This window comes from Coenobita brevimanus, chromosome 22 (assembly GCF_032717465.1).
Source record: "Coenobita brevimanus isolate Jiangsu-jjx chromosome 22, ASM3271746v2, whole genome shotgun sequence".
Lineage (NCBI taxonomy): Eukaryota > Metazoa > Arthropoda > Malacostraca > Decapoda > Coenobitidae > Coenobita > Coenobita brevimanus.
The window spans coordinates 34,059,569-34,085,113 of NC_136975.1; the positions used below are offsets into that span (position 1 = coordinate 34,059,569).

Below are 25,545 nucleotides of genomic sequence, written 5' to 3' on the forward strand. Positions count from 1 at the left end.
TGGTGGAATGATGAGGTGAAACGAGCTGTGGAACAAAAGAAGAAGGCATATAGTGAATGGTTAGCGAGTAGAGGTAGGGGAGAAGATGAGAGAGAGAAGAGAGAGGTATATGTGAGCAGGAGAAGGGAGGTTAAGAGACTGGTGAAGGAGAGTAAAAAGAAAGTGGATGAGGAGTTTGGGAGGAATCTGATTGTGAAATGGAGGGAGAGTAAGAAATTGTTTTGGAAGGAGGTAAAGAAAGTAAGGCAGTGTGAAAGGGGAAATAGTAGGGGAGTGAAAGATAGGAATAATAGATTGTTGGTGGAGAAGAGAGAGAAACTGAGGAGATGGAAGGAGCACTTTGAGGATCTGTTGAATGTGGAGAGTGAGAGCAGTGCGAGTATAAGTGGTTGGGGAATGGCTGGGAGAAGAAGAGATGAGAGGAGGGAGGAAGAGATCAGTAGGGCGGAAGTAGTGGAAGCGATGAAGAATATTAAGTTGGAAAAGGCCCCAGGAATTGATGGAGTGTGTGGTGAAATGCTTAGGTATGGGGGTGAGATTGTTGTGGAGTGGATATGGAAGTTGTGTAGATTGGCTTGGGAAGAGGGAAGGGTTCCAGAGGACTGGAAATCAGGTATAATTGTTCCTTTATACAAAGGAAAAGGAGAGAGAGAAGTATGTGGTAACCATAGGGGTATTTGCCTACTTAGTGTGACTGGTAAAATATATGGTAGAATACTCATTGATAGGGTTAGGCATATGACAGAGGAGCTAATTGGAGAAGAACAAGGGGGATTTAGGAATGGAAAAGGGTGTGTAGCTCAGATATTTGTTCCAAGATGTTTAGTGGAGAAGTATCTAGAGAAGGGAAGGAAAGTGTATGCTGCCTTCATGGACTTGGAGAAAGCTTATGACAGAATAGATAGGCAAGGTATGTGGAAGGTATTAAGAATATATGGAGTGGAGGGAAAATTATTGAGTGCTGTGAAGAGTATGTACGAGGGAGCTAGGGTTACGGTGCGAGTGGATGGTGAGCTGAGTGAGTTCTTTGATCTCATTGTGGGACTGAAACAGGGTTGTGTGATGTCTCCATGGCTGTTTAATATATACATGGATGGGGTTGTAAAGGAGGTGCAGGGTAGGGCAGTGGATGTGGGGGTGGCTCTAATGAATGAGGGTGAGATTTGGAAGCTTCCGGTGTTGCTGTTTGCTGATGATACATTACTGTTGAGTGAAGATGAGTGGGAGTTGCAAGGTTTGGTGAATGAATTTGGGACAGTGTGTAGGAGGAGGAATCTGAAAGTTAATGTAAACAAAAGTAAAGTTATGGTGTTTGAGAGGAATGAAGTCACAGAGTGTGCAGTGAGGTTGGATGGTGAGGATATGGAGAATGTGAGTGCATTCAAGTACTTGGGTAGTGTGATGAGTAAGGATGGAACTTTGGGGGATGAAGTGTGTGAAAGGGTACAGCAGGGAAGGAAGGTTGTTGGTACACTGAAAGCAGTGATGAGAAATAAGGAGGTGAATATGGAAGTTAAGAAGTCACTGCATGATAGTATTGTGATCCCTACCCTGACGTATGGAAGTGAGGCATGGACCTTGCAAGAGGGGAACAAGTCAAGAGTGAGAGCAGTGGAAATGAGTTACTTGAGAGGAGCATGTGGAGTGACATGGAGGGACAAGTTGACGAATGAAGAAGTGAAGGAACGCTGTGGGGTGGATGTGGATGTGGTTGAGAAGATTAGGAGAAAAACACTGAGGTGGTTTGGACATGTGAAGAGAAAAGAGAATGAAAGACTGACTAAGAGGGTGTATGTAGGTGAGGTGGAGGGAGGGAGAGGGAGAGGTAGACTGAGGATGAGGTGGAGGGATGGAGTTGAGAGGTATATGAGGGAGGGGGGGTGAGTTGGGGGGAGGGTAGTCAAATGGTAGGTGACAGAGCGACTTGGAGGCGTTTTGTCTGCGGCCACCCTTTGCGGGATTAGGGTGTCGGGCTACAGATAGATAGATAGATAGATAGATGTCAGTGATGTCCTGTGTGTTTTTGGTGTGGGCTCCCCATTCTGTATAAAGCCCACTACAAGACCCTGCAGACCATACAGAATGCCCTATGTATTGTCACTGGCTGCACTAAAACTATTTCCACAGCTCTTTTACACTTGGAAACTCAAGTCCTCCCTGTTAGAGATATCTTGATATGAGAGGCACACACTTATACGTAGCAGCCTCCGCTAACACACACAACCCCAGTCAATACATGACTGAGCCTGACAACACATCTAGGCATATAAGGCAGTCACCACAGAAACAGAACCAGACCCTCTTCAACAACATTGCACCTCCAGACATTCTAGACATTCTAGCATTAGCAGTAAAGTAACACCTTAATACAATACTCATTTCATAGTGAGGGCAGCACAATGCCTCAGTCGGAACACTTTATTACAAGCCCTCCTTCTGGCATTCATTCATTAGATGTACCATAGATGAGTTGACTGAGTACATTCAGTTAGACTGAAATCAGGACACCTCTCAACCTATCTTAGTTACCAGCTTAGGTTTGAGTTGGGCAGAGTGACATATGACATGTGCCCCATTTGTAGAATAGGCCCAAACAACATAACACACATAATGGAGCTTTGCATAGCACAGGCCACACTCAGACACAAATACAATATCACCAGTGTAAGGAACCTATGGGATGGCCCCATAGGGGCCTTAGCTTACCTGTGGTTAACAAGTTTCCTCAACCAGGTGGACTGGGGTTAAACAACAGCTGAATAGCCATGGCGACATGTTACACTCCAGTCCCACTCATCATAGATACTGAATCACATGTTTTGACACCCCTTACTCTTACACATGCCTCACTGCCATCATAAAACCAATGTACTGTACAGCATTGAATAGTTATTCATCCATACTATGCTTTAATCCTTCCTCATTTACCTTGGCCATCTTATTTGTCTTCCCCCAGATTTTCTCCACTGTCACTTGACAGATACTTAAATTTTTACAGTGTGAATTGCATCATGGATCACCTTCAGGAGAATTAGAAATATAAATTCAGTGTATCAAAAAATCTGAGGAGGCTAGTTGGGAAATACTGTATTTGAAAATTGTGAAGTAGCTGTTCATTTCTCTAATATACTGTATGTAGCTCCAGTGTTACCCTGAGGTGACAATTGAATTTACAGGTACTGTACTGGTAATTGAATAAAACAAGCTTGTTTTATTTTTTTGTCAACCTCAAATCTCAGCCTTTCATTCGATCTGTACTATTTACTGTATGTATCTTTTACCTTTTCAGGGCCAGTTCAACCACACCATTGTAGAGATTGTCCAGGTGGACCACTCAACTAACAGCGTGGGTCTGTTATGTCGACCAGAGCTGCAAGAATTCGTTGGAGGTGGCAGCACTCCTCGGCTGGTCTCTGATACTAACCTGCCTATCCTGGTGCGGCAGCTGGCCCTGCATGCGGATGTAAATAATTTGTGCCATTTCCTGTCAGGGTTAATTGTGTGTTTAAATATCAACCCGTAGCGTATTTTATTTTTTTATTTTTTCTATCTATCTCTATCTATTGCCAGACGCCATAATCTTGTAAGGGGTGGCCATTTGTCTTTGAGTTATTTGTTTTACGGAGAGGGGCACTAACCCTCCACCAACCCACTTGTTGACACGTAGGGAGATATATATATTTTTTTAACACCATGCCACCTTTTTCGATAAGGGCTAAGGTGTTGCTCCTGGGTAGAGGACTTTGGTTTGGAATGTGTAGCACTTTATGACCAGATGCCTTTCCTGATGTTTACCAATGACCCTTGGGTGGACTCGAACCTCCGACCCTTCAATCAGAGTGCCCTAACCCACTAAGCCACGGCCACTACAACTGAGCCATGGTTACTTTTATTTATTTATTTAAAAAAAAAAAAAAGTTGATATGTTCTCCAGGAGGGTGGTACTCAGAACAGGGGAAAGCAGTTGTGTTCATTTGCATTCAGCCTTACCTGTTATATGTAATGGTCTGTACAAAAAGCAGTATTCAGCTATCTATAGCCAGGCCCCACTGATTTTATGGTTTGTCTGAGTTGCTCCACTTCTAGCTTGTTACAGGTTATTGACTGGGTCTTTTTCCCATAAACCTTTTTATTTCAGTTCACAATGTTTCATGCATACCTCTCACCTGTGCGTATGATCAGACCCCTATTACACACCACCTTCCACCTTCTCAGCCTCCCCCTTCCTCTTACTTCCTCTGCCTCTGATGTGTTGAGGTTCTTCATCGGTTTCATCACCCATTGTTTCCATTTGGATATACCACTTAAACACATTCTAACCTGCCCATTCCATCATACTACTTTTTTTTTTTTTTTTTTTTTTTTTTTTTTTTTTGTCCGACTCTGGGCATAGGCTTCACAGCCTGCTTTCAAGGCCCAGTAGTCCTCCTACATACCATACACCTCTCTACATGTCACCACTTCGGCGCTAACAACCACCGTCCATACTGAATACATGCTAGGGCTGTCTCATACAGGACTGGTGTACTGGTATTAGCGGGGGTACTTTTATGACATGTCGGCGGGTCATCTGGTAGATCAGGAAAGTCTGCTTTTATGAAATTCAAATCCTTAAACTGTTCCCTGCCCCAGCCGGGATTCGAACCTGGGTCCATCAGGACTGCAGGCCGCTTCTCTACCGATTCAGCCACCGCCTCCCCCAATTGCTTCAACACTTCCCTCTTTCAGTATTATTTCTCCTGCTGTCAAAATAATGTTATCCCACACATAGAATATGGGAACTGTACTGTTAAACCTCGATATAACAGACTTCAATAGACCGGAATTCACTTTTATCAGAATCAAGGAGCTACCAGACTAAATTCATATATGTCGGAAAAAGTCCGAGAAAGCCAGATGCTGTCCGGACTGCCTGACCACTTCAGCTGTGTTCACCACAATAAGGTAAATAAAAGATGTTTTTCAGTGTACAGTACAGTATTATTATATATATTACACCATTTGATTATTGGAATGAATGTATAATAGAGTACAGTACTGCGTTGGTAGTGAAAACAGTTTAAAAACAGTTGGTGCAATCCTGACTAATGTCATATATTGGAAAAAGTGTGGGTTAGCAGGGAGAAGTCCTGAAGTCGCTTTTATTTGGAATTTCGCATTTTTCGGAATGGCTTGGGTCTCAATTAGTCCGTTATAGTGAGGTTTTACTGTACTTCATTTCCAACACTTTCAACATCTTCTAATCCCTAGCATTTAGGGATTGTGCCTTGCATCCATACAGCACAATCAGCTCAGTTATACTTTCACACTTGCTCATTTTTGTGTGAACTGACACTGATCTTTCTTTCCACACACACACTTCTCAGTGACACTAATACTTACGTCCTTTCTTTTATCCTGTGGATTACTTTAGGTTCATGAATTTCATTTGATGCTGTATCCAACCCCAGATACCTAAAACATTTCACTTCATCCGGTTCTTCCCCATTTGTCTTTCATGTCAGTTAGGTGGTAGGTGGTGGCAACCATCATCCACTCACTCGATGTAGTGTTACCTACTTCCCCATTCACCTTTATCACTCATTTTCTATGTCTGCCCTCTCTCTTCCTGTTTTTCCCATCTTTCCTGTCTCTTTTTATTACTCTTCCTTCTTCTTCAGTGGCTTTACACTGAGCATCAAGCCAAATGGTTTCCTGTAAGCCAGGAAACCATTTACAGCACTGTTTGGTAACCATATTCCAACTCATACGTGTTCCCTACTTGTCAGCAAGTAGGTTGGCAGAGGGTTAGTGCTCCTTCCCACAAAACAACTAGCTCAAAGACAAATGGCCACCCTTTATGGGATTATGGTGTCTAGTTATAGGTAGGTATATAGTGAGTGAGCTAAGTCTCTCCTGCATCTCATTACCCTGCTCTCTTCCATTACCTATGTTTCGTAATTTCACAGACTCTATGAAAATCTGGTACTTACAACTGATGTTTCTTTGTAGCATCTGCAGCCAGTGCTGTATCAGCTGCCAACAACTGGTTTGCTTCTCAGTCTTTGACTACCCCAGCTTGCATTACACTTTTTTTCCCAGTACTTACATATACCCCTTTTACCAGAATAACCATAGACAGTGAATAGCCATGGCGGCAATGCATTATTGATGCAACCTTACCTGTATCACAGACCATTCATCCACCATCCTTCCAATTTTCACACATATCCTACTCCTTTGGTCAAAACTCTGCACTGATGTGGAACTCTTGCTTCAAAGCATCTCTCAGCTGTCATATTCCTTCATCTGGATCACCAAATACACAGACAGATCCCTCCCCTTTCTTGAAAAATTTTCACTCACATTCTTTTTAGCAAATATTGGTCTACCTACCACCTACCCTACCTAAAACCTCCCTGCTCCTCACTGATATGGTATCATGTACAGTATGTTTTGCAATGCTTCCAGTCATTGCATTTCTGTACATATCACTTTTGCTTGTATAAAAGAGGTAAAATACATATCCTTGGCCAATCTTCAGGCACAGTTTCCTAAGGATCCAGCTGTAACACAGAGGGGGGAGGAGAGATGTGCTGTGTGTGCGTATTTACCTAGTTGTATTTACCCAGTTGTGATGTACAGGAAATGAGCTACACTCGTGGGGTCCCGTCTCTGTTTCTCAGTGAGTCAAATTTTGCTTTAAACTCGTGTAAGTTTTTAGAGTGGACGATCTCTGTGGCCAGGCTATTCCACAGGTCTATGCATCTATAAGGAAAGCTTTTTTTCTTGATATCCTTCAAACAACTTGGCTTCTTCAGTTTCATTCTGTGTCCTCTTGTTACTCTCATATCCCATATAAACAGATCTTCTCAGTCAGTTTAATCTTTTCCCATCATGGCCCTGAACACAGGAATCAAGTCGCCCCTCTCTCTCCTTTCCTCTAAGGAAGGCAAATCCAGCTTTTCCAGCCTCTCTCTGTCTGACAGATCTGCCAGGCTGGGGACCATCTTGGTTGCTGTTCTTTGTATTCTCTCATTGTGTGGGGACCACACTACTGCTGCATATTCCAACCTGGGGCAGATCATGACCACTATCAATTTTTTCATCATCTCCTCATCCATGTAATGAAATGCTACTCTTATGTTAGTCAAGAGTGTATATGTCTCTCTAACTGTCTTGAAAATGTGTTTTTCAGGTGACAAACTATCCTGGACCAGCACTCCCAAGTCTGTCTGTTCTCTCGCTTTTGTGGTTGGTTCATTACCCTTCAGATAATTCAGTGATGACCTCTTGGTACTTTTACCCATTTCCAGTATTTTACATTTTTTTGTGTTGAATTTCATTTCCCACATCTGCCTCCAATCATATATCTTATCCAGATCCTCATGCAGCATTTTACACTCTTCCTCTTCTTCTACTTTCCTCAAGATTTTTGCATATTCAGCAAACAGTCTTGCATACCTGTTTATTTCATCTACCATATCATTTAGATCAGGAACATTACTGGCACTAACACCAAGCCCTGAGGGACTCCACTTGTTACTTTCCTCCATCCAGACATCCTGTCCTTTATTACTGTCCTCATTTGTCTGTCTCTCAAAAAGTCTCTCATTCACTGCAGGAGGTTTCCCTTCAGTCCTCCTATATGCTGCAATTTCCACAGTAGTTATTTATGGGGTACCTTGTCAAAGGCTTTCTCCAAATCTAAATACACACAATCCACCCAACCATCTCTCTCCTGTAGCACGTCAATCGCGCTTGAGTAAAAGCTCAACAAGTTGGAAACACACGTCCTTCCACTTCTGATTCCAAACTGACTATCAGCCAAAATATTCATCTCTTCCAGATACTTTATCCATCTATCTTTCAGGATTCTCTCGCACAATTTTGCAACCATGCTGGCCGGGGACACTGGTTTGTAATTCAGGGGTTCTTCCATGTTTCCTCCCATATAAATTGGTACCACATTTGCCCTCTTCCATTCCTGAGGCACTTTCCCCCTCTTCCAGAGAACACACTGTGTGTGTGTGTGTGTGTGTGTGTGTGTGTGTGTGTGTGTGTGTGTGTGTGTGTGTGTGTGTGTTCTTACCTAATTGCTTACCTAATTGTATCTTTACAGGAATGAGTCAAGCTCGTACTGTCCCATGTCTTAACCCATATTTATCGTACATATCCTTAAATTTGTGAATTGTTTTGGCACACACTATTTCATTCGGTAGTGCATTCCACTGATCAATTGCTCTGTTTGGGAAACTGAATTTCCTCATGTCTTTATCACCTCTCTTCTTAGGCAGTTTTTTGCAGTGTCCCCATGCTGATACTTCCCCATATATTAAGTAATCATTTATGTCTATTTTCTCCTTCTCTGATATGCATTTATATAGCATTATCATGTCACCTCTTTTCCTTCTCTCCTGTAGTGTTGGTAGATTCAGTTTATTTAGTCTTTCTTCGTAGCTTAGATCCCTTAAGCTTGGTATCCATCTTGTAGTGGCCCTTTGAACTTTTTCAATCTTGTCATTGTGTTTTTTGAGATGAGGACTCCAGACTACTGATGCATACTCCAGGGTTGGTCTGATGAATGATATTATCCTTCTTAGCATGTCCTTATTTATGTATGTGAATGCTATTCTCATATTTGCAAGCAGTGTGTACATGTTCCGTACCTTCTCACTGATGTGGTCAGCCGGAGATAGTCTGTTATTGATAATCACACCTAGGTCCTTCTCTCTTTCTGATGTGTGTAGGGTTTTATTTCCTTACGTATAATCCCAATCAGGTCTTTTTCGACTTTTACCAAACTTGATTACATGACACTTGTCCACATTGAATTCCATTTGCCATGTACTACTCCATTCATGAAGTTTATTTAATTCTTCTTTTAGCTCTTTACAAGAGTCTGTGTTAGTAATTCTCCGTTGTATTTTTGCATCATCTGCAAACATATTTAGATTGCTTTCATTTCCAGTGTTACTGTCTATATCATTTATATACACGAAAAATATGATTGATGCCAGCACTGAGCCCTGTGGTACTCCACTAGTCACTTCTTTCCATGATGAGTAGTTTCCCCTTAGTACTGTTCTCATTTCTCTTTTTATGAGAAAATCTTGCATCCAACAAAACAGTTTGCCTCGAATTCCTCCTTGATGGCACAGTTTCCATAAAAGTCTTTGGTGTGGTACTGTGTCAAATGCTTTCTTTAAATCTAAATAGATGCTGTCCACCCATCCTTCTTTTTCCTGTATTGTGTCTGTTACTCTGTCATAGTAGCTCAACAGATTAGTAACACATGATTTTCCTTTTCTGAAACCAAACTGTCTCTCTGTTATCATATTGTGTTCTTCTAGATGATGTACCCAAGCTTTTCTTATAAGCTTTTCTAATACCTTGCTTACAACACTGGTCAGTGATACTGGTCGGTAGTTGAGTGGATTTTGTCTATTCCCTTTCTTGAATAAGGGGACAATATTTGCTTTCTTCCAAATATCAGATAGTTTACCTTGACTCAAGGATTTCTTGAAAATTAAAAATAATGGTTTACTTAACTCCTTTGCACATTCTCGTAGCACTCAACATGAAATTTCATCAGGACCATTTGCTTTTCCTCTGTCTAATTTACTCAACTCCTCCTGTATTACTTTTTGTGGTATTTGTATATCTGGTAGTATGTGTGGGCATGCATGTTCCACATAGTCCCTCTCAAAATTTTTTTCTTCTGTAAACTCTGATTGGAAATTCTTATTTAGTGCTTCACAGATATCTATCTCTTGTGTATAGGTGATTCCCTTGTCCTTAATGGATTGTATTATATCTTTTACTTTGGTTTTACTTCTGATGTAGCTGTAAAATAGCTTTGGTTGATCACTACTTTTATCTATGATATCCTCCTCAAACTGTTTTTGGGCTTCCCTCCTTATTCTTGTATAATCGTTTCTTGCCTGTTTGTAATTATTATATGCCCTTTCAATATTGCGTCGTCTGTATCTATTCCACAACAAATCTCTTCTTTCTTTTGATTTTTTACATTCTGTATTGAACCATTTCTGTATTTTCTTATCTGCTTCTTTGTGCTGTGGGATGTACTTCTGGATTCGTATTTCTTAAAATTCACAGAATTTTTTATATATAGCATTTAAATCTTGTCCTCTGAGCTCATTTTCCCAATCAACTTCTAAGAAATACTTCTTTAGGTCATGATAATTTCCCTTTTTATAGTTTAGACTCTTTTTGTAACTTTCATTGCTGTTAACTATGTCATATGCTATCCTGAAGTAGCAATTTAGTACTGCATGATCGCTTTTGCCGAGTGGAGGGTGATATATTAAACTGTTAATATCATTTTCTTGCCTAGTATATATGAGATCTAGCATTGAAGGTACATCGAGTCCTCTTTTTCTGGTGGTTTCCCTCACATGTTGCATTAGGAAAAACTCTTGCACGAGTGTGTGTGTGTGTGTGTGTGTGTGTGTGTGTGTGTGTGTGTATTTACCTAGTTGTGATATACAGGAAATGAGCTATGCTCGTGGGGTCCCATCTCTTTTTCTCATCGAGTCAAATTTTGCTTTGAACTTGTTTAAGTTTTTAGACTGGACGATCTCTTTGTCCAGGCTGTTCCACAGGTCTATGCATCTATATGGAAAGCTATATTTCTTGATATCCTTCCAACAACTTGGCTTTTTTAGTTTCATTCCGTGTCCTCTTGTTACTCTCCCATCCCATACGAACAGATCCTTTTTATCAGTTTTATCTAGTCCCATCATGACCCTGAACACTGCAATCATGTTGCCCCTCTCTCTCCTTTCTTCTAGGAAAGGCAGGTCCAGTTTTTCCAGCCTCTTTCCGTAAGACAGATCTGCCAGGCTGGGGACCATCTTGGTTGCTATTCTTTGTATTCTCTCAATCATATTTATATCGTTTTCTTGTGTGGGGACCACACTACTGCTGCATATTCCAACCTGGGGCAGATCATAGCCACTATCAAATTTTTCTTCATTTCCTGATCCATGTAATGGAATGCCACTTGTATGGTAGTCAAGAGATTGTACGTCTCTCTAACTGTCTTGTTGATGTGTTTTTCCAGTGACAATCTATCCTGGACCAGCACTCCCAAATCTTTCTCTTCTCTCACTTTTGTGATTGGTTCATTACCCATCATGTAGTTCAGTGATGGCCTTTTGGCACTCTTACCCATTTCCAATATTTTACATTTTTTTTGCATTAAATTTCATTTCCCACATCTGGCTCCAATGTTGGATCCTATTCAAGTCTTCCTGCAGTATTTTACAGTCTTCCTCAACTTCTACTCTCCTCAAGATCTTTGCATCATCAGCAAACAGACTTACATAACTGTTGATTCCGTCTGCCATATCATTTACGTAAATCAGGACTATTACTGGCGCCAACACCAAGCCCTGTGGGACTCCACTTGTTACTTCCCTCCATCAGGACGTCTTGTCCTTTATTACTGTCCTCATTTGTCTGTCTCTCAAGAAGTCTCTCATCCATTCCAGGACGTTTCCCTTCAGTCCTCCTATGTGTTCCAATTTCCACATTAGTCGATGTGGGATACATTGTCGAAGGCTTTCTCCAAATCTAGATACACACAGTCCACCCAGCTGTCTCTCTACTGTAGCACATCAGTCGCTCTTGAGTAAAAGCTCAACAAGTTGGAAACACATGACCTTCCACTTCTGAATCCAAACTGACTCTCAGCCAGTATATTCATCTCCTCCAGATATTTCATCCATCTGGGTTTCAAGATTCTCCCACACAATTTTGCAACCACTCTGGTCAGGGACACTGGCCTATAATTCAGGAGTTCTTCCTTGTTTCCTCCTTTATATATTGGTACCACATTGGCTCTCTTCCATTCCTGAGGCACTTTCCCTTCTTCCAGGGAACACGCAATCAACTGTGAATCTTATCTGCCAGTTATTCTCTGCATTTTTTCAGTACCCAGGTAGAGATTCCATCTGGTCCTGGGGCTTTCCTTACGTCTTGAGTTTCCAGAAATTTATACACTTCCTGCACTTCCACTTTTATGTCTTTTATCACTACATTTCTAGTCATTCCATCCCCCTCCACAAAATCCCTTTCGTTAGTGAAAACTGATTGGAAACATTTGTTCATTATTTCAGCTTGCATTGCTGCATCTTTGTAGACCTCTCCTTCTACTTTCAGTTGGGTGATTCCTTCCTTTTGTTTCAATTTGCCATTAACAAATCTATAAAACAATTTGTGTTCTTCCTTACATTTGTCAATTTTATCTTTTTCAAAGTTCCTTTCTTCCTCTCTGTGTATTCTTGTATATTCATTTCTAGTTCTTTTATATTCTTCCTTTGATTTATTATTACCTTTCTTTCTCCATTTGTTCCATGCCATGTCCCTCTCCTTTTTTGCTATTATACACCTGCTATTAAACCAATCCTTCTTCCTATTTTGTTTCCCACTTACTCTTGGAACATGTTTCTCCATTCCCGAATTATAGAGGTCTAGAAAGATATCCCACTTCCTCTGTGTCTCTCTTGTTTCTCTGTATTCTCTCGAATCCACATTTTTGAAAAATTTCCTCAGTCATGCAAAGTTTGCTTTCCCAAAGTTGTATCATCCCTGCCTATAAAGCTTATCTCTTGGCACCATGTTCCCTTTTGTCATCTGGAACTCAGTGACCACATGATCACTTTTTTCTGTAGGACACTGGTATTTTATATTTTCAACTGTATCAGGTTCTTTAGTTAGTAGTAAATCTAATCTTGTTGGCGTGTCGTCTCCTTTGAATCTAGTCTCTTCTTTGACCCATTGGGTCATAACATTACTCATTGCAATATTTAACAATATAGTGCCCAAGGAATCTTCATTGCTCCCCGAGTCCCATTCCTCCCAGTTCACCTCTTTACAGTTAAAATCTCCTATCATAATTATGTTACTGTTTTTCTCAATCACTTTCTTGAGATAGCTAACCATGTCTGATAACATCTCCTGACATACATCATCCTTCCATGCCCTTGCCGTAGGGGGTACGTATACCACTGCAATGTCTCTCTTGCTGTTCTCTCCAGTTTCTAGTTTCATATTTATCACTTCAGCCTTACCTTCTCCCAGTTCCACATTTTCCACACTAATGTTGTTCTTCACTGCTATCATCACTCCTCCTCCTGTTTTGTCTTTCCTGTCTCTTCTCCACAGTTTGCATTTGCCATCTCCCATATAGATGTCAATATCCTCTCTTAACTTTGTCTCTATAAAGCACATAATATCTGGTTCATATACCCTCAAGTAATAGTTGATTACTAACCTTGCCGATATTAAATCATCAACATTAGCATATGCCACTTTCCAACTTTTTTCACAGTTCTTTATTCCCTCTTCTGTCCCTCTCTCCGTCTGTACCACTTCCTCAGTTTCTGATCCATAACTGTCCAATAGAACATTGTCTTCTCTTCTTCCGTTCTCTGTTCGTTTTTTGCCTTTGCTTCCTTTAATAGCTCCTTTATCTTTGCTCTTTCTTCTTCATTTGTGTGTTTTTTTTTGTGTGTACATAGTTGTGATATGCAGGAAATGAGCTACGCTCGTGGGGTCCTGTCTCTGTTTCTCAATAAGTCAAATTTTGCTTTGAACTCGTTTAAGTTTTTAGACTGGACAATCTCTTTGTCCAGGCTATTCCACAGATCTATGCATCTATGAGGAAAACATGATATCCTTCAAGCAGCTTGGCCACTCGCTTGATGTAGTGCTGCCAACTCCTTCCTTAGCCTTTATCTTTCTTAACCTGTGCCTGCCCTCCTCTCTTCCTATTTCTCCCATCTTTCCCGTCACTTCTTATTGCTTTTCTTTCCTTTACAGGCGGCTTTACATTGCGTGACAAGCCTAATGGTTTCCTGTATGCCAAGAAACCATTTACAACGCTGGGTGGTAACCATCTAACCAAACCATACGTGCTTCCTACGTGTCAATAAGTGGGTTGGTGGAGGGTTAGTGCCCCTCCCCGTAAAACAGCTAACTCAAAGTCAAATGGCCACCCCTTACGGGATTATGGCGTCTGGCAATAGATAGATAGATAGATAGCTTGGCTTTTTCAGTTTCATTCCGTGTCCTCTTGATACTCTCCCATCCCATACAAACAAAGGCTTCAGGGCCTATTTCTCCGGGGGCAGTGACCTATCCCAAGGCCCAGTAGTCCTCCTACTCCTCCACATGTCACCACTTCGGCGCTAACACCCACCATCCTTATGCACTTCCGCTTTTATATCTTTTATCACTGCATTTCTAGTCACTTCCTCCCCCTTCCAAAATCCCTTTCTTTAGCAAAAACTGATTGTAAACATTTGTTCATTATTTCAGCTTGCATTGCTGCTTCTTTATAGAACTCTCCTTCTACTTTTTTTTTTTTTATGCGAATAAGAAGGAACCAAAGGCCCCGCAAACAATTCCTTCCAAGAAAAAAACAAAAACAATACAAAAGTGAGCCAATTTCAAGATCTGTTCATTTCGAGATGCCTGGACACAGTGTGTTTGAGAGGCTGGAGATCATAGGAAGTAGGAAGTACAGACAGAGGGAGACAATTCCAGAGTTGACCTGTTGCATAAATGAAGGACTGGGAGTAACGGTTAATTCTTGCATTAGACAGTTGGACAGAAAAGGGATGAGAGTTTGCTGCTAAACGGGTGCTACGCGCCCGTCATAGAGGTGGAGGGATGCAAGCAGACAGTTCAGAGGATCAGTGACCATGGAAGTAGCGATAGAAAAGAGATAAAGAAACAGCATTGTGGCAAAGAGACAGAGGTTGAAGAGAGCCAGTAAGAAGAGGAGAGTTAATGAGACAAAAGGCCTTTGACTCCACCCTATTGAGAAGAGCTGTATGTGGGGAGCCTCCCCACACATGAGAGTTGTACTCTACATGGGTAAATAAAACCCGTGTATAAAGTCACCAACTGTGCAGGGGTAGAGAAGGTACGGAGTCGGCTTAGCACACCTAATCTCTTGGAAGCTGATTTTACAAGAGAAGTAATATGATCTTTCTGAGATAAAGCCCGAGTGAATGAAACCCCAAGCATGTTCAAGGATGATGCAGGGTTGAGCTGGATATTATTAAACATCAGTGGGTGATTCCTTCCTTTTGTTTCAGTTTCTATTGACAAATATATAAAACAATTTGGGTTCTTCCCTACATTTGTCAATTATACCTTTTTCAAAGTTCCTTTCTTCCTCTCTACATATTCTTGTATATTCATTTCTAGTTCTTTTATATTCTTCCTTTGTTCTGTTATTACCTCTCTCCAGTTCTGCCACACCATGTCCCTCTCTTTTTTTTTTGCTATCATACACCTTCTGTTAAACCAATTCTTTTTCCTGTTTTCTTTCCCACTTTTGGAACATATTTTTCCACTCCCGAATTGTAGAGGTCTGGAAGGATAACTCACTTCCCCTGTATCTCTCTTGTCTCTCTGAATTTTCTCCAAACAGCATTTTCAAAAATTTTTGTCAATCTTGTAAATTTTGCCTTCCCAAAGTTGAATCTTCCCTGCCTATAAAGCTTGTCCCTTGATGCCACATTCCCTTTTATCATCTGGAACTCAATGACCACATGATCATTGTTTCCTGTAGGGCACAGATATTTCAAGGATTCAATTACGTCAGGTTCTTTGGTTAGCAGTGAATCTACTGTAGTCTTGCTGGTGTGTCATCACCTCAGGATCGTGTCTCTTTTTTGGCCCACTGGGTCATTACATTATTCATTGTCATATTTAACAATATAGTGCCCCATGAATCTTCGTTGCCTCCTGAGTCCCACTCCTTCCTCTTCACCTCTTTACGATTAACCCCTAGGCACCGGGCATGGGTAGACCTATGCACATCCCAGAACTGGGTTATTTTTAGGATAATCAATTTTCCCCAAAATAATTTTTTTTTTTTTTTTTTTCTCATTACAAATCAATAACAAATGAAAAAAAAAAAAAAAAAACATTAAAAGCGCATACCTACTCTCTGTTGGCGATTTGGAGGCGGTGGTGTGGTGTGAGGGAGCAGGTGTGTGGCGCCTGGGCTGAGCGTGTTCAAGTCGCGGTGGTGTGATGGCGGTGGATGGCGGAGGGGGGAGGGATGATATCTCATGCCAGAATAATTGTTGAGTGTGTCTCTGTTTCTCTCACTAATTCACAATGCCGTATGAACACAATAATACAACTAAAATAGCAAAAAAACACAAGAAAGTATCTAATAAAGATCGGCGTATTTTATGTTTTCCATGATATTTATTTTCTAACAAACTTACGTCTGTTTAGGTATTCACAGTTATTTACACATTATTTCACTGTTTTTAATACTTCTTGACAATGTGATACTCCCTAAAGGCTGGCTATGGTCATTACAAGTGTTTTCAAGCACCTATACATTGTCCCCCACATCCCTCATGGCCCCCCTAATAGCCCTTCCCACTACCCCACCCCACCCTACCCCTCCAGACCCCTACCTCTACCCATACCCCTACCCCGAACCAGTATTAGCTGGTTCCAAGGCCACACTCTCCCTATGCCGGCTTCCCACCACCCTCCACCACAGCCCTCCTCCCTGCTGGGCTGCCTTACCACCCCCCCACCCCCTCCCCCAGACAGCCAACGTGACCCCGCGCACCAGACATGCCTGGACCATAATCTGAGTCCATATGGTGCTATGAAATTCAAACATGCCTGCGAAAAATCAAAATGTCATATGATGTGGACCGTAGGCATCTACCAACATGTCATATGACGTGGACTGGCGCCTGGGGGTTAAAACCACCCGTTATAGTTGTTGCTGTTCTCAGTCACTTTCTGTAGATAACAAACCATATCTGACAACATCTGGTATTCATCGTCATTCCATGCTCTTGTCTTAGGGGGAACATATACTACTGCCATATCTCTTGCCATTCTCTCCAGTTTCAAATTTCATATTTGTCACCTCAGGCCTACTCTCTCCCATTTCCACAGTATTCACATTTACGTTGTTCTTCACTACTATCATCACTCCTCCTCCCATTTTTTCTTTTCTGTCTCTTCTCCACAGTTTGCATTTACCATAACCTATATGAATATCAATATCCCCTCTAAGCTTGGTCTCTACAAAGCACATAACATCAGGTTCATGTACCCTCAAGAAATCATCGATTTCCAACCTTGCCGATATTAAACCAACAACATTAGTGGATGCTGCTCTCAAACTTTTTTCGATGTTTTTTATTCCCTCTTCTCTCCCTCTCTTCGTCGGTACCACTTCCACAATTTCTGATCCATAACTCTCCAATAGAATACTGTCTTCTCTTCCTCCATTCTCTGTTCATTTTTTGCCTTTTGCTTCCTTTAGTAACTCCTTTATTTTAGCTCTTTCTTCCTTATTTGCATCTGTCCTTATTCAGACTTTCTTGAACACCTCTTTGTCTGATAATTTCCATGTTTTGTTGATGATTTCACTTACCATTACCTGAGACTTAAACTTTACCTTAAGTGGCCACACCCCTCCTTCCTCATACTTTCCTAACCTAAACACTTCTTCAATCTCTTCTTGAGCTTCGTTGTTATCCTCCATCACACTGCCAGTGCCTACTATTCCCATCTGATCTCTCAGCTGCTTATTCACAGTTCTGCCATTTGCAGCTTTGTTGTTCAGGAAGGCACTACACATCTATCCTCATCTCTTTGCACACCAAGCTCTGTGCATCCTCCCCCATTACTTCCCAAGTTTCACTACCATAAAGCATTGCACTTCATATGCAGAATCAGTTGTCCCAGAGAGAATTTTGAGGGGTGGAGGGAGGGATCATTCTCATGAATATACTCTACAGAATTCATAACCTAAAGGTTAAAAGTTGCCTCAGTTAACACTTTCTTTGGTTTTTGCACCTTTACAAATAATGCTCTAGCAAACACCAGATTATACTGTTCCATTGTGGAGTGGCAGCATCTAGTCAGTGGTTTAATATAACTAGGGTCACTAGGTTGATTGTCAAGGCATGTTTTTGTAATTCGTCTTTTTATTTTCCCCAATAGCTCGCATCAACTATATGGGAATCCCTCAACCGCCCTCCTCACCACCCCTATGCCAGCAATTGGTTGGAGCGGCTTCGTAAGATTCGTAAGATTCGGCAAATGGTGCTGACTGATTACGACAGTTCAAATAGTTCACAGCCTACTGCTTACAGTGATTTTACAGACATGGTAGAATGGGTGGATCGGGATCGAGGCAAGGGAGGCACAGGATACTGGCAGCAGGTATAGAAGGATGTAAAAAGGAAAGGTGGATCATCAGTAAAGAAGATAAGCTGATAGAGAGCATGCATTAAACAGGAGAATGGAAAGTGAAGAAACACAGAGAAAAAAGAAAATGGTAAAGGACTGACAAAAATGCAGAAAGGAAGAAGATGCATGTTTTCAGAGAAAGAACACTGGAAAATATAAGGATATTCATACTGAAAGATGAAAAATTGAAAGGCTGGTAAGTTGTAGTGAATGTTGTGTGTGTTGGTAAAGTAGGGATGGAGGAGGAGTAGAGATGTGATATATAGAGTGCAGGATTAGAACAGAGAAAGAAGGTAGAGCTGTGATACATGGTATACAGGAGAGAGCGAGAATGTGACAAATGGTACAGTATATTGGATTGAGGAGGAGATAGTACATGGTATGTAGGATTGAGTAAGAGAGAGAGAGAGGGGGGGGGGAGAGGGAGGGAGGGAGGTGATACATGGTTTTTAAGATTGAGAGAGAAAGAGAGTGCAGTACATGGTATACAACATTAGAACAGAAAAAGGATGCCAAGAAAGGAAGGTAGCTACAGTATAGCATGGAGGAACTTGGAGCAGTGACTTAAAATCTTGGAACCGTAAAAGAGATCAGCAAAGAGAGGAGAGGAGAGTGAGTTTACAGCAAGGAATGCTTTTAGGACAGAGGAAAGGGATGCCAGGTTTCATTTGCATCTGTTATCAGAAAGGTGATATACTAAAGAGAAGGGGAAGGGTGAAAATGATCTTGAATGGCAATGAAAATAGTAAAGGTCTGTAGACATGGAGGATAGAATTGCACCATGAAAGTGGAGAAAGAAGAGAAGAGTCGTGAACATAGACTGAACAATAGTATTAAGATAACGAAGGAAAAGGAGGGAGATTCGAACTTAGGAACAAGGTGGTATATTTATCCACACATTTTTAAAGTTCAGTTTATGGAAATCCTTTACTGGTTTTCTTACTATGAATCCTAGTTTAAATTAAGTACCTTACAGTATTTTTGCACAAGTGTAAGGTATTTTTTTTTTTACTTGAATGAATAATCACAGAGTCTAGATTGAGTGTTTTATGAATAATGTAATTTGTTTTAGTGGACTGAGTATAGTACTGTATTTCTTGAGATTTTCCTATTATTGCAGTATGATATTTATTATTGCTCAATTATATCTATCATTTCTTTTCAGTTTTCAGAATCAAGTCTGGCACTGTATTCTGTTATTTAACTAAGATGCCAATATTGTTATTGTGTGAACATGATGGCTAAAGTATGGATGTCAGTGTGCATTCTTGTATACCTGAGTGACATTACATTTTGAATAATGAAACAGTATATTACTATGCAGCACTTAATTTATTTCCCTCATCCTGTTCAAACACTTTGATTTTGGTATAATATATAATAGCATGTGCTGCTTTTCAGTGTTACAGAATTTCCTGGTGGTAGGTGATGGTGACCATCTTCTGCCCATTTGATATAATACTCCCTACTTCTTCCATCACCTTAAATAACTAGGTGATGTGGAGCCTACTAGGGTGATCATCCAGAAGCAAACTTCCACACTCTTCCATGTGCCTCACTGTGGCAGGCTGCAATCTGCCGCAAGAAACATCGGTTCACTGCGCAGAGCAGCCCTGTAGGGTCACCTGCTTGCCTGTGATTGATGAGTCTGCTCAGCCAGTTAGACTCAGGTCACTCAGCAACAGTAACAACAGATTTTCCTGAGGTGTTGAAAATACTTAAATACCAGTATCTGTGGAGTAAAATTTCCTATTCTTGATCAAATAACTGCCTAAAAGTTAGAATACTTATCAGATACAATTTAATTATACAATGTGGAATAAGTCAGCTCTGGGAATTGAACTCTGCTTTTCAAATAAAACATCAGTTCCATTACAGAGATACTAAGCTTCCCCTTCTATTGAATGGGGTATTGAACTCTGCCTTTCAAATACAGCCTCAGTTCCATTACAAGGATACTAAACTTCCCTTTTCATTGTATGGGAAATTGAACTCTGCCTTTCAAGTACAACATCAATTCCATTACAGAGATACTAATCTTCCTTTTTTATTGTATGGGAAAACATGCTTTCATTGTTATATTTTTACCAAGAACATTGTTACTGTATTTTACATTGTCACAGTGTACACTGAGTGGCAAGCCAATCATTTGATACACTGGGTGGTAACCTTATAACCAACCAACACATGTTCCCTGCACGTCAGCAAGTGGGTTGGCAGAGGGTTAGTGCTCCTTCCCAGAAAACAACTAAAAATACAATCAGGAAGCCTCGGACCAGGACAGACAAACGGGACGGCCAAGGACCGAATAAAGGACACGGTTCAGATTGCAACATGGAATGTAAGGGGTGCGCTTGATGAGGTGAGAGAGAGAGAGAGATTGTCCAGGTGCATGAGTGTGCAAAACTGGACGTGTGTGGACTATAGTCTCACCAATCTAAAACCAAGGTTTGGGTGGAGTCCAGCCGGGGATTTCCCGGCGTACAGCGTTGCCTTGTTTCTCCTACTCTGATTGGGTAGTGGCTGACCTGACACCGTTAGAGCTCGCCGCTCACATCTCGCTACCTGGCCTGACATGACTTCACCCACTTCTCTGTGTGTGTTTGTGTATGTGTGTAAAGACAAACTAATTTTAGTTATAAATATAACCAAAATAATGAATTTAAAAATTGCATTCTCTCTCTCTCATATAATTTATGATTCCTAGTATGGGCCTGGATGTTGCCGCTCGTGAGTGTTTTAACTTATTTATTTCTATTAAGAAAATAGCGTATGTTCTACTGATTCCTTCAAATTATATTATAAACGTAATTGTTACATTACTTACCCAACTTAGAACTACCGTGAAAGTCGGTAAAAGTAACTACATTTTTTTCAGCACCACTGTAAAATATGTATGCCACGTTTCTTTATTGATGTACAAGAGCCATATGCATTACAAGTTTACCTTCCTTTGATATGCTAGAATACTTACGTTTATATTGTATTAGTATGTGTGTACCTATCTGTGATGCCTATTACATATATAACAGAATCTACTCATCGCTCGTTTAGGAAGTATGGCATGGCTGCACCCAGCGCCAGACCCCACCCAAACCTTGGTTTTCGATTGGTGAGACTATAACAAAGACTAAATGGAGAGACGAGAGAGTGGGAGTATGGATGGGGAAAATGCGTGGGAGTAGGTGAGGATGAGAGGGCAAAAAAAGGTGTATGTACAGTATTGTTGTGTGCAGGAGATGGAAGGAGAATATAAGAAAGTATGGACCAGTTGGTTCAAGGATTGTGTGGGTAAGATTAAAAGTACAGTTACAAATGTGGGCAATTGTGTGTGTGTATGCATGAGTGCAAGATCTTGCAAGCAGAGTGAAAGAAGAGTTCTGGGCAAATGTAGAAGTGTGCATGGAAAATTTTGAGAGGACTGAGTTTTTCATTGGAGATATGAATGGAAAATTAGGGAATGTGAAGGTGGATGAAGTAGTTGGTGAGTGGGGTGTACCTGCAGAAGTGGATGTGAATAGCAGTGCTCTAGTGGACATTTGTGTGTGTGGGGGGGGGGGGAGTTGGTGATAGCCAGTGCCCTCTTTAGGCACAAAATGATCCACAGGTATACGTGGCGAGTGATGAGAAGGGTGAGTGGTGTATTGATTAAATGGAAGCCAAGATTGATTATGTGTGTGTGGATGACAGAATGAGAAGGTATATAATGGATGCAAGAGCATACAGAGGTTGTGGGAGTAGACTTTTGGACCACCACTTGGTGGTGGTAAAAGTTAGGATTCATGTGTAGTGTAGGAATAGGAGGAAGTAGTCCATACAAGGAGTGTAGAAAGGTTCCAAGAGGATGATCAAAAGGCAGAATATAAGAAAGAAGTGGGGGAACAATTGGGTAAATATGATTTGGAGCAGATGGAGGAGGTGGAAGGTGTGAGCAAGATATTCACAGAAGAAATCTGTGCAGCATGTGAGGATGTGTGGGGCGAAGAGAAGACGTAATGGGGTGCAAGGAACAGCATGGTGTAATGAAGAGGTGAGACAAGTTGTGATGCAAAAGAAGAAAGCATGTAGTGAGTGGATGGGAAGCAGAGGCATGGAGGAAGTTGAGAGATGGAAGAGAGAGTTATATATAGACAGAAGGAGAAAGGTGAAATGATTAGTAAGAGAGAGCAAGAAGAGAGTGGATGAGGAATTTGGAAGGTGTTTGAGTATAAAGTGGAGGGAATGTAAGAAAATATTGTGGAAGGAGGTAAAGAGAGTTAGACAGGGTGGTAGAGAAGTTAGTAAGGGAGTGAAAGGTAAAAATGGTAGATTGACAGTGGAGAAGGGAGAAAAAGTGAACAGATGGAGAGAACACTTTAAGAAACTGTTAAACAGAGTATGAAAGTAATGCTAGTATAAGTGGTTGGGGAATGGCTGGCAGGAGGAGGGAGGTGAGAAGGGAGGAATAGATCAGTAGGAGGGAAATAGTATAGCAATGAAGGAAGACAAAATGGGGAAAGCTCCAGGAACTTATGGAATGTGTGGTGAAATGCTGAAGCATGAGGGGAGAGATTGTAGTATAATAGTTAAGGAAGATGTGTAGATTGGCCTGGGAGGAAAGTAGAGTCTCAGAGGATTGGAAGTCCGGTATAGTTATTCCCCTGTACAAAGGAAATGGGGAAAAAGGAGTGTGTGGTAATCATATGGACATTTGTCTGCATAGTGTGACAGGAAAAGTATATGGTAGGATACTTATTGACAGAGCTAAGGAAATAACAGAGGAATTAGTTGGAGAAGAATAGGGAGGTTTTAGGAAGGCAAGAGGTTGTGTAGATCAGATATTCATCCTTAGGTCTTTAGTGGAAAAGATTCTAGAGAAGGGAAAGAAGTTGTATGCAGCCTTCATGGACTTGGAGAAAGCATATGACAGAATGGATAGACAAAAAATGTGGAAAATATTAAGAATATATGGAGTGAATGGGAAGTTGTTGAATGCTGTGAAGAGTGTGTATGAGGGTGCTAAGGCTGCAGTGCATGTGGATAGTGAACTGAGTGAATTTTTCTGTCTGAATTGCATTGAAACAGGGATTTGTCATGTCTCCATGGTTGTTCAGTCTGTATATGCATGGGGTTGTAAAAGAGGTACAAGGTAAGGCAATAGATGTTGGAGTGGCCCTAATGAGAGAGGGCAGCATTTGGAAACCTCCTGCACTGCTGTGTTCAGATGATACTGTATTGTTAAGTGAAGATGAAGGGGAACTGCAAGGCTTAGTGAATGAGTTTTAGAGTGTGTAAGAAATGGAATCTAAAGGTGAACGTAGGGAAGAGTAAAGTTATGGTCTTTAAGAGAAATGAAGTAATTGAATGTACAGTGGGGTTCAGTGATGAGGAAATGGAAAATGTCAGTGCATTGAAGTACTTGGGTTGTAAATGAGTAAGGATGGAAATTTGCAGAATGAAGTGCTTGAGAGGGTGCAGCAAGAAAGAAAGGTTGCTGATTCATTGAAATCAGTGACAAGAAATAGGGAAGTAAGCATGGAAGTAAAAAAGTCGCTGCATGACAGTATTCTGATACCAACTCCAACGTATGGGAATGAAGCTTGGACCTTGTTGGAAGGACACAAGTCAAGAGTGAGAGCAGTGGAAATGAGTTCTTTGAGAGGTGCATGTGGAGTTAAATGAAGAGACAGACTGAGAAATGTGGAAATGAAAAAGTGTTGTAGTGTGGATGTGGATGTGATAGTGTTAGGAGAAATACACTGAGGTGGTTTGGCCATGCGGATAGAATGGAGAGAGAGAGACTAACAAGGAGAGTATATGTGAGGTGAAGGGGGGAGAGAGGGAAGAGGAGGACAAGGATGAGATGGAGGGAAGGAGTGGAGAGGTATATGAGAGGGGTGTGTAAGCTGGAGGGAGGGCAGTGACAGAGCGACATGGAGACGATGTGTTTGTGGTCACCCCTTATGGGATTGAGGCATCTGGCAGTAGACAGAAAGATATGACATTAATTAACCATAGACAACTACTATAACAATTAACTGACCACAATATCCACATAGAAAAGTATTTGTGCCCTTGTTGGGAACTAAACTATATGTTTCTTTCTTGCATTGTAGAGGTTCATGTGTACTCAATATTTTGTACAGCCACAACAACAGCAGTAAAAACAACAACTGCCTTTTGTTGATGGCCATCATTGCCATTGTAGAAATCCTACTGCTGTTGAGAAAATTTAATAGTCATGCAGTGGAAGTAAGATAATACCCAAGCATATTTTCATGACCATGTCCTATACCACACATGGAGACTCAGTGTGTCTGACTATCTTTTTAGTTTGGCTGGCTGGAAATTATCAAACCCCACAACTACTAGTTTAATTTTAATGAACTATGGCTTGCCATTCAAAAGGATTCTCCTATCATTGCACTGCTGCTTCTCTAATGACATCACCCATCTCCCTTGCCCCAAATTATCCTATTTTTCATGACTGATGAAAGACCTTGGAAATAATCAGAAAAAAGCTCGTTTTCATTTTTGAAGGCTCCAACATGCTTTCATGTGTCAGCTGTGTTCACCTAATGTCGGCTTTCCTTGCTGCTTGATCACTGGCTGCTTTCCTATTTAGTCCCTTAACCCTGAGGTCACGCTCAGTTACTGCGTCCCAGGCCTTTTTTCAGTCTACTTCTCACTACCCTACCTCTGGCATTAACACTTCTTACTTTCTGCACCCAGTTATCATCCTCCATCCTCTCCACATGCCCAGACCATCTCAATCTACCTCTCCTCATCACAACACCAATACACTCAAGTCCCATCCTACCTCTCAACTTTTTCATCATAAACCTAGCCCTCCAAGGCCTTGCACTCAAGGATGCAATGCACATCCACCTGATCACTGCCATTTCTGTACATTTGAGCCTGCGAATCTCCTCTTCCTTTACTGCCCAGGTCTCACTACCATACAGCATTACACTTCTAACACATGCCACATGCAGTGATCCCATAACACAGAGGGAGAACCCTCTCTGTGTCAGGTGAGGCAACAGCTCCCTGAACTTCTTCCAACTACTCCTCACTCTAGCCACAGAGCTAGCTCCTGCTTCACCTCCAGCATATAACTTGTCTCCCAAGTAACAAAACTCACCAGCAAGTTCATTTCTTTCACTCCTGGCAATATCCACATTCTCTCCCTGGTACACCACACACATGAAATGAGCATCATCTCACAGTCTACCTCTAATACCACTACATGTCTTATGCACCCATTCATCACAAACACTGCACAAGATCGAATTACTTCCCATGGCC

General features: G+C 41.2%; 1 protein-coding gene across 1 annotated transcript in view; it reads left to right on the forward strand.

Moving 5' to 3' along the window:
* The window catches only part of gig (TSC complex subunit tuberin), a 686,003-nt gene extending 667,353 nt beyond the window's left edge, over positions 1-18,650 (forward strand). The window contains exons 28-29 of the mRNA XM_080266862.1: positions 3,290-3,463; positions 18,010-18,650. Coding sequence (XP_080122988.1) covers positions 3,290-3,463; positions 18,010-18,237 — 402 coding nt within the window. The 3' untranslated portion in view covers positions 18,238-18,650. The remainder of the gene's footprint in view (positions 1-3,289; positions 3,464-18,009) is intronic.
* The last annotated feature ends 6,895 nt before the right edge of the window (positions 18,651-25,545 follow it).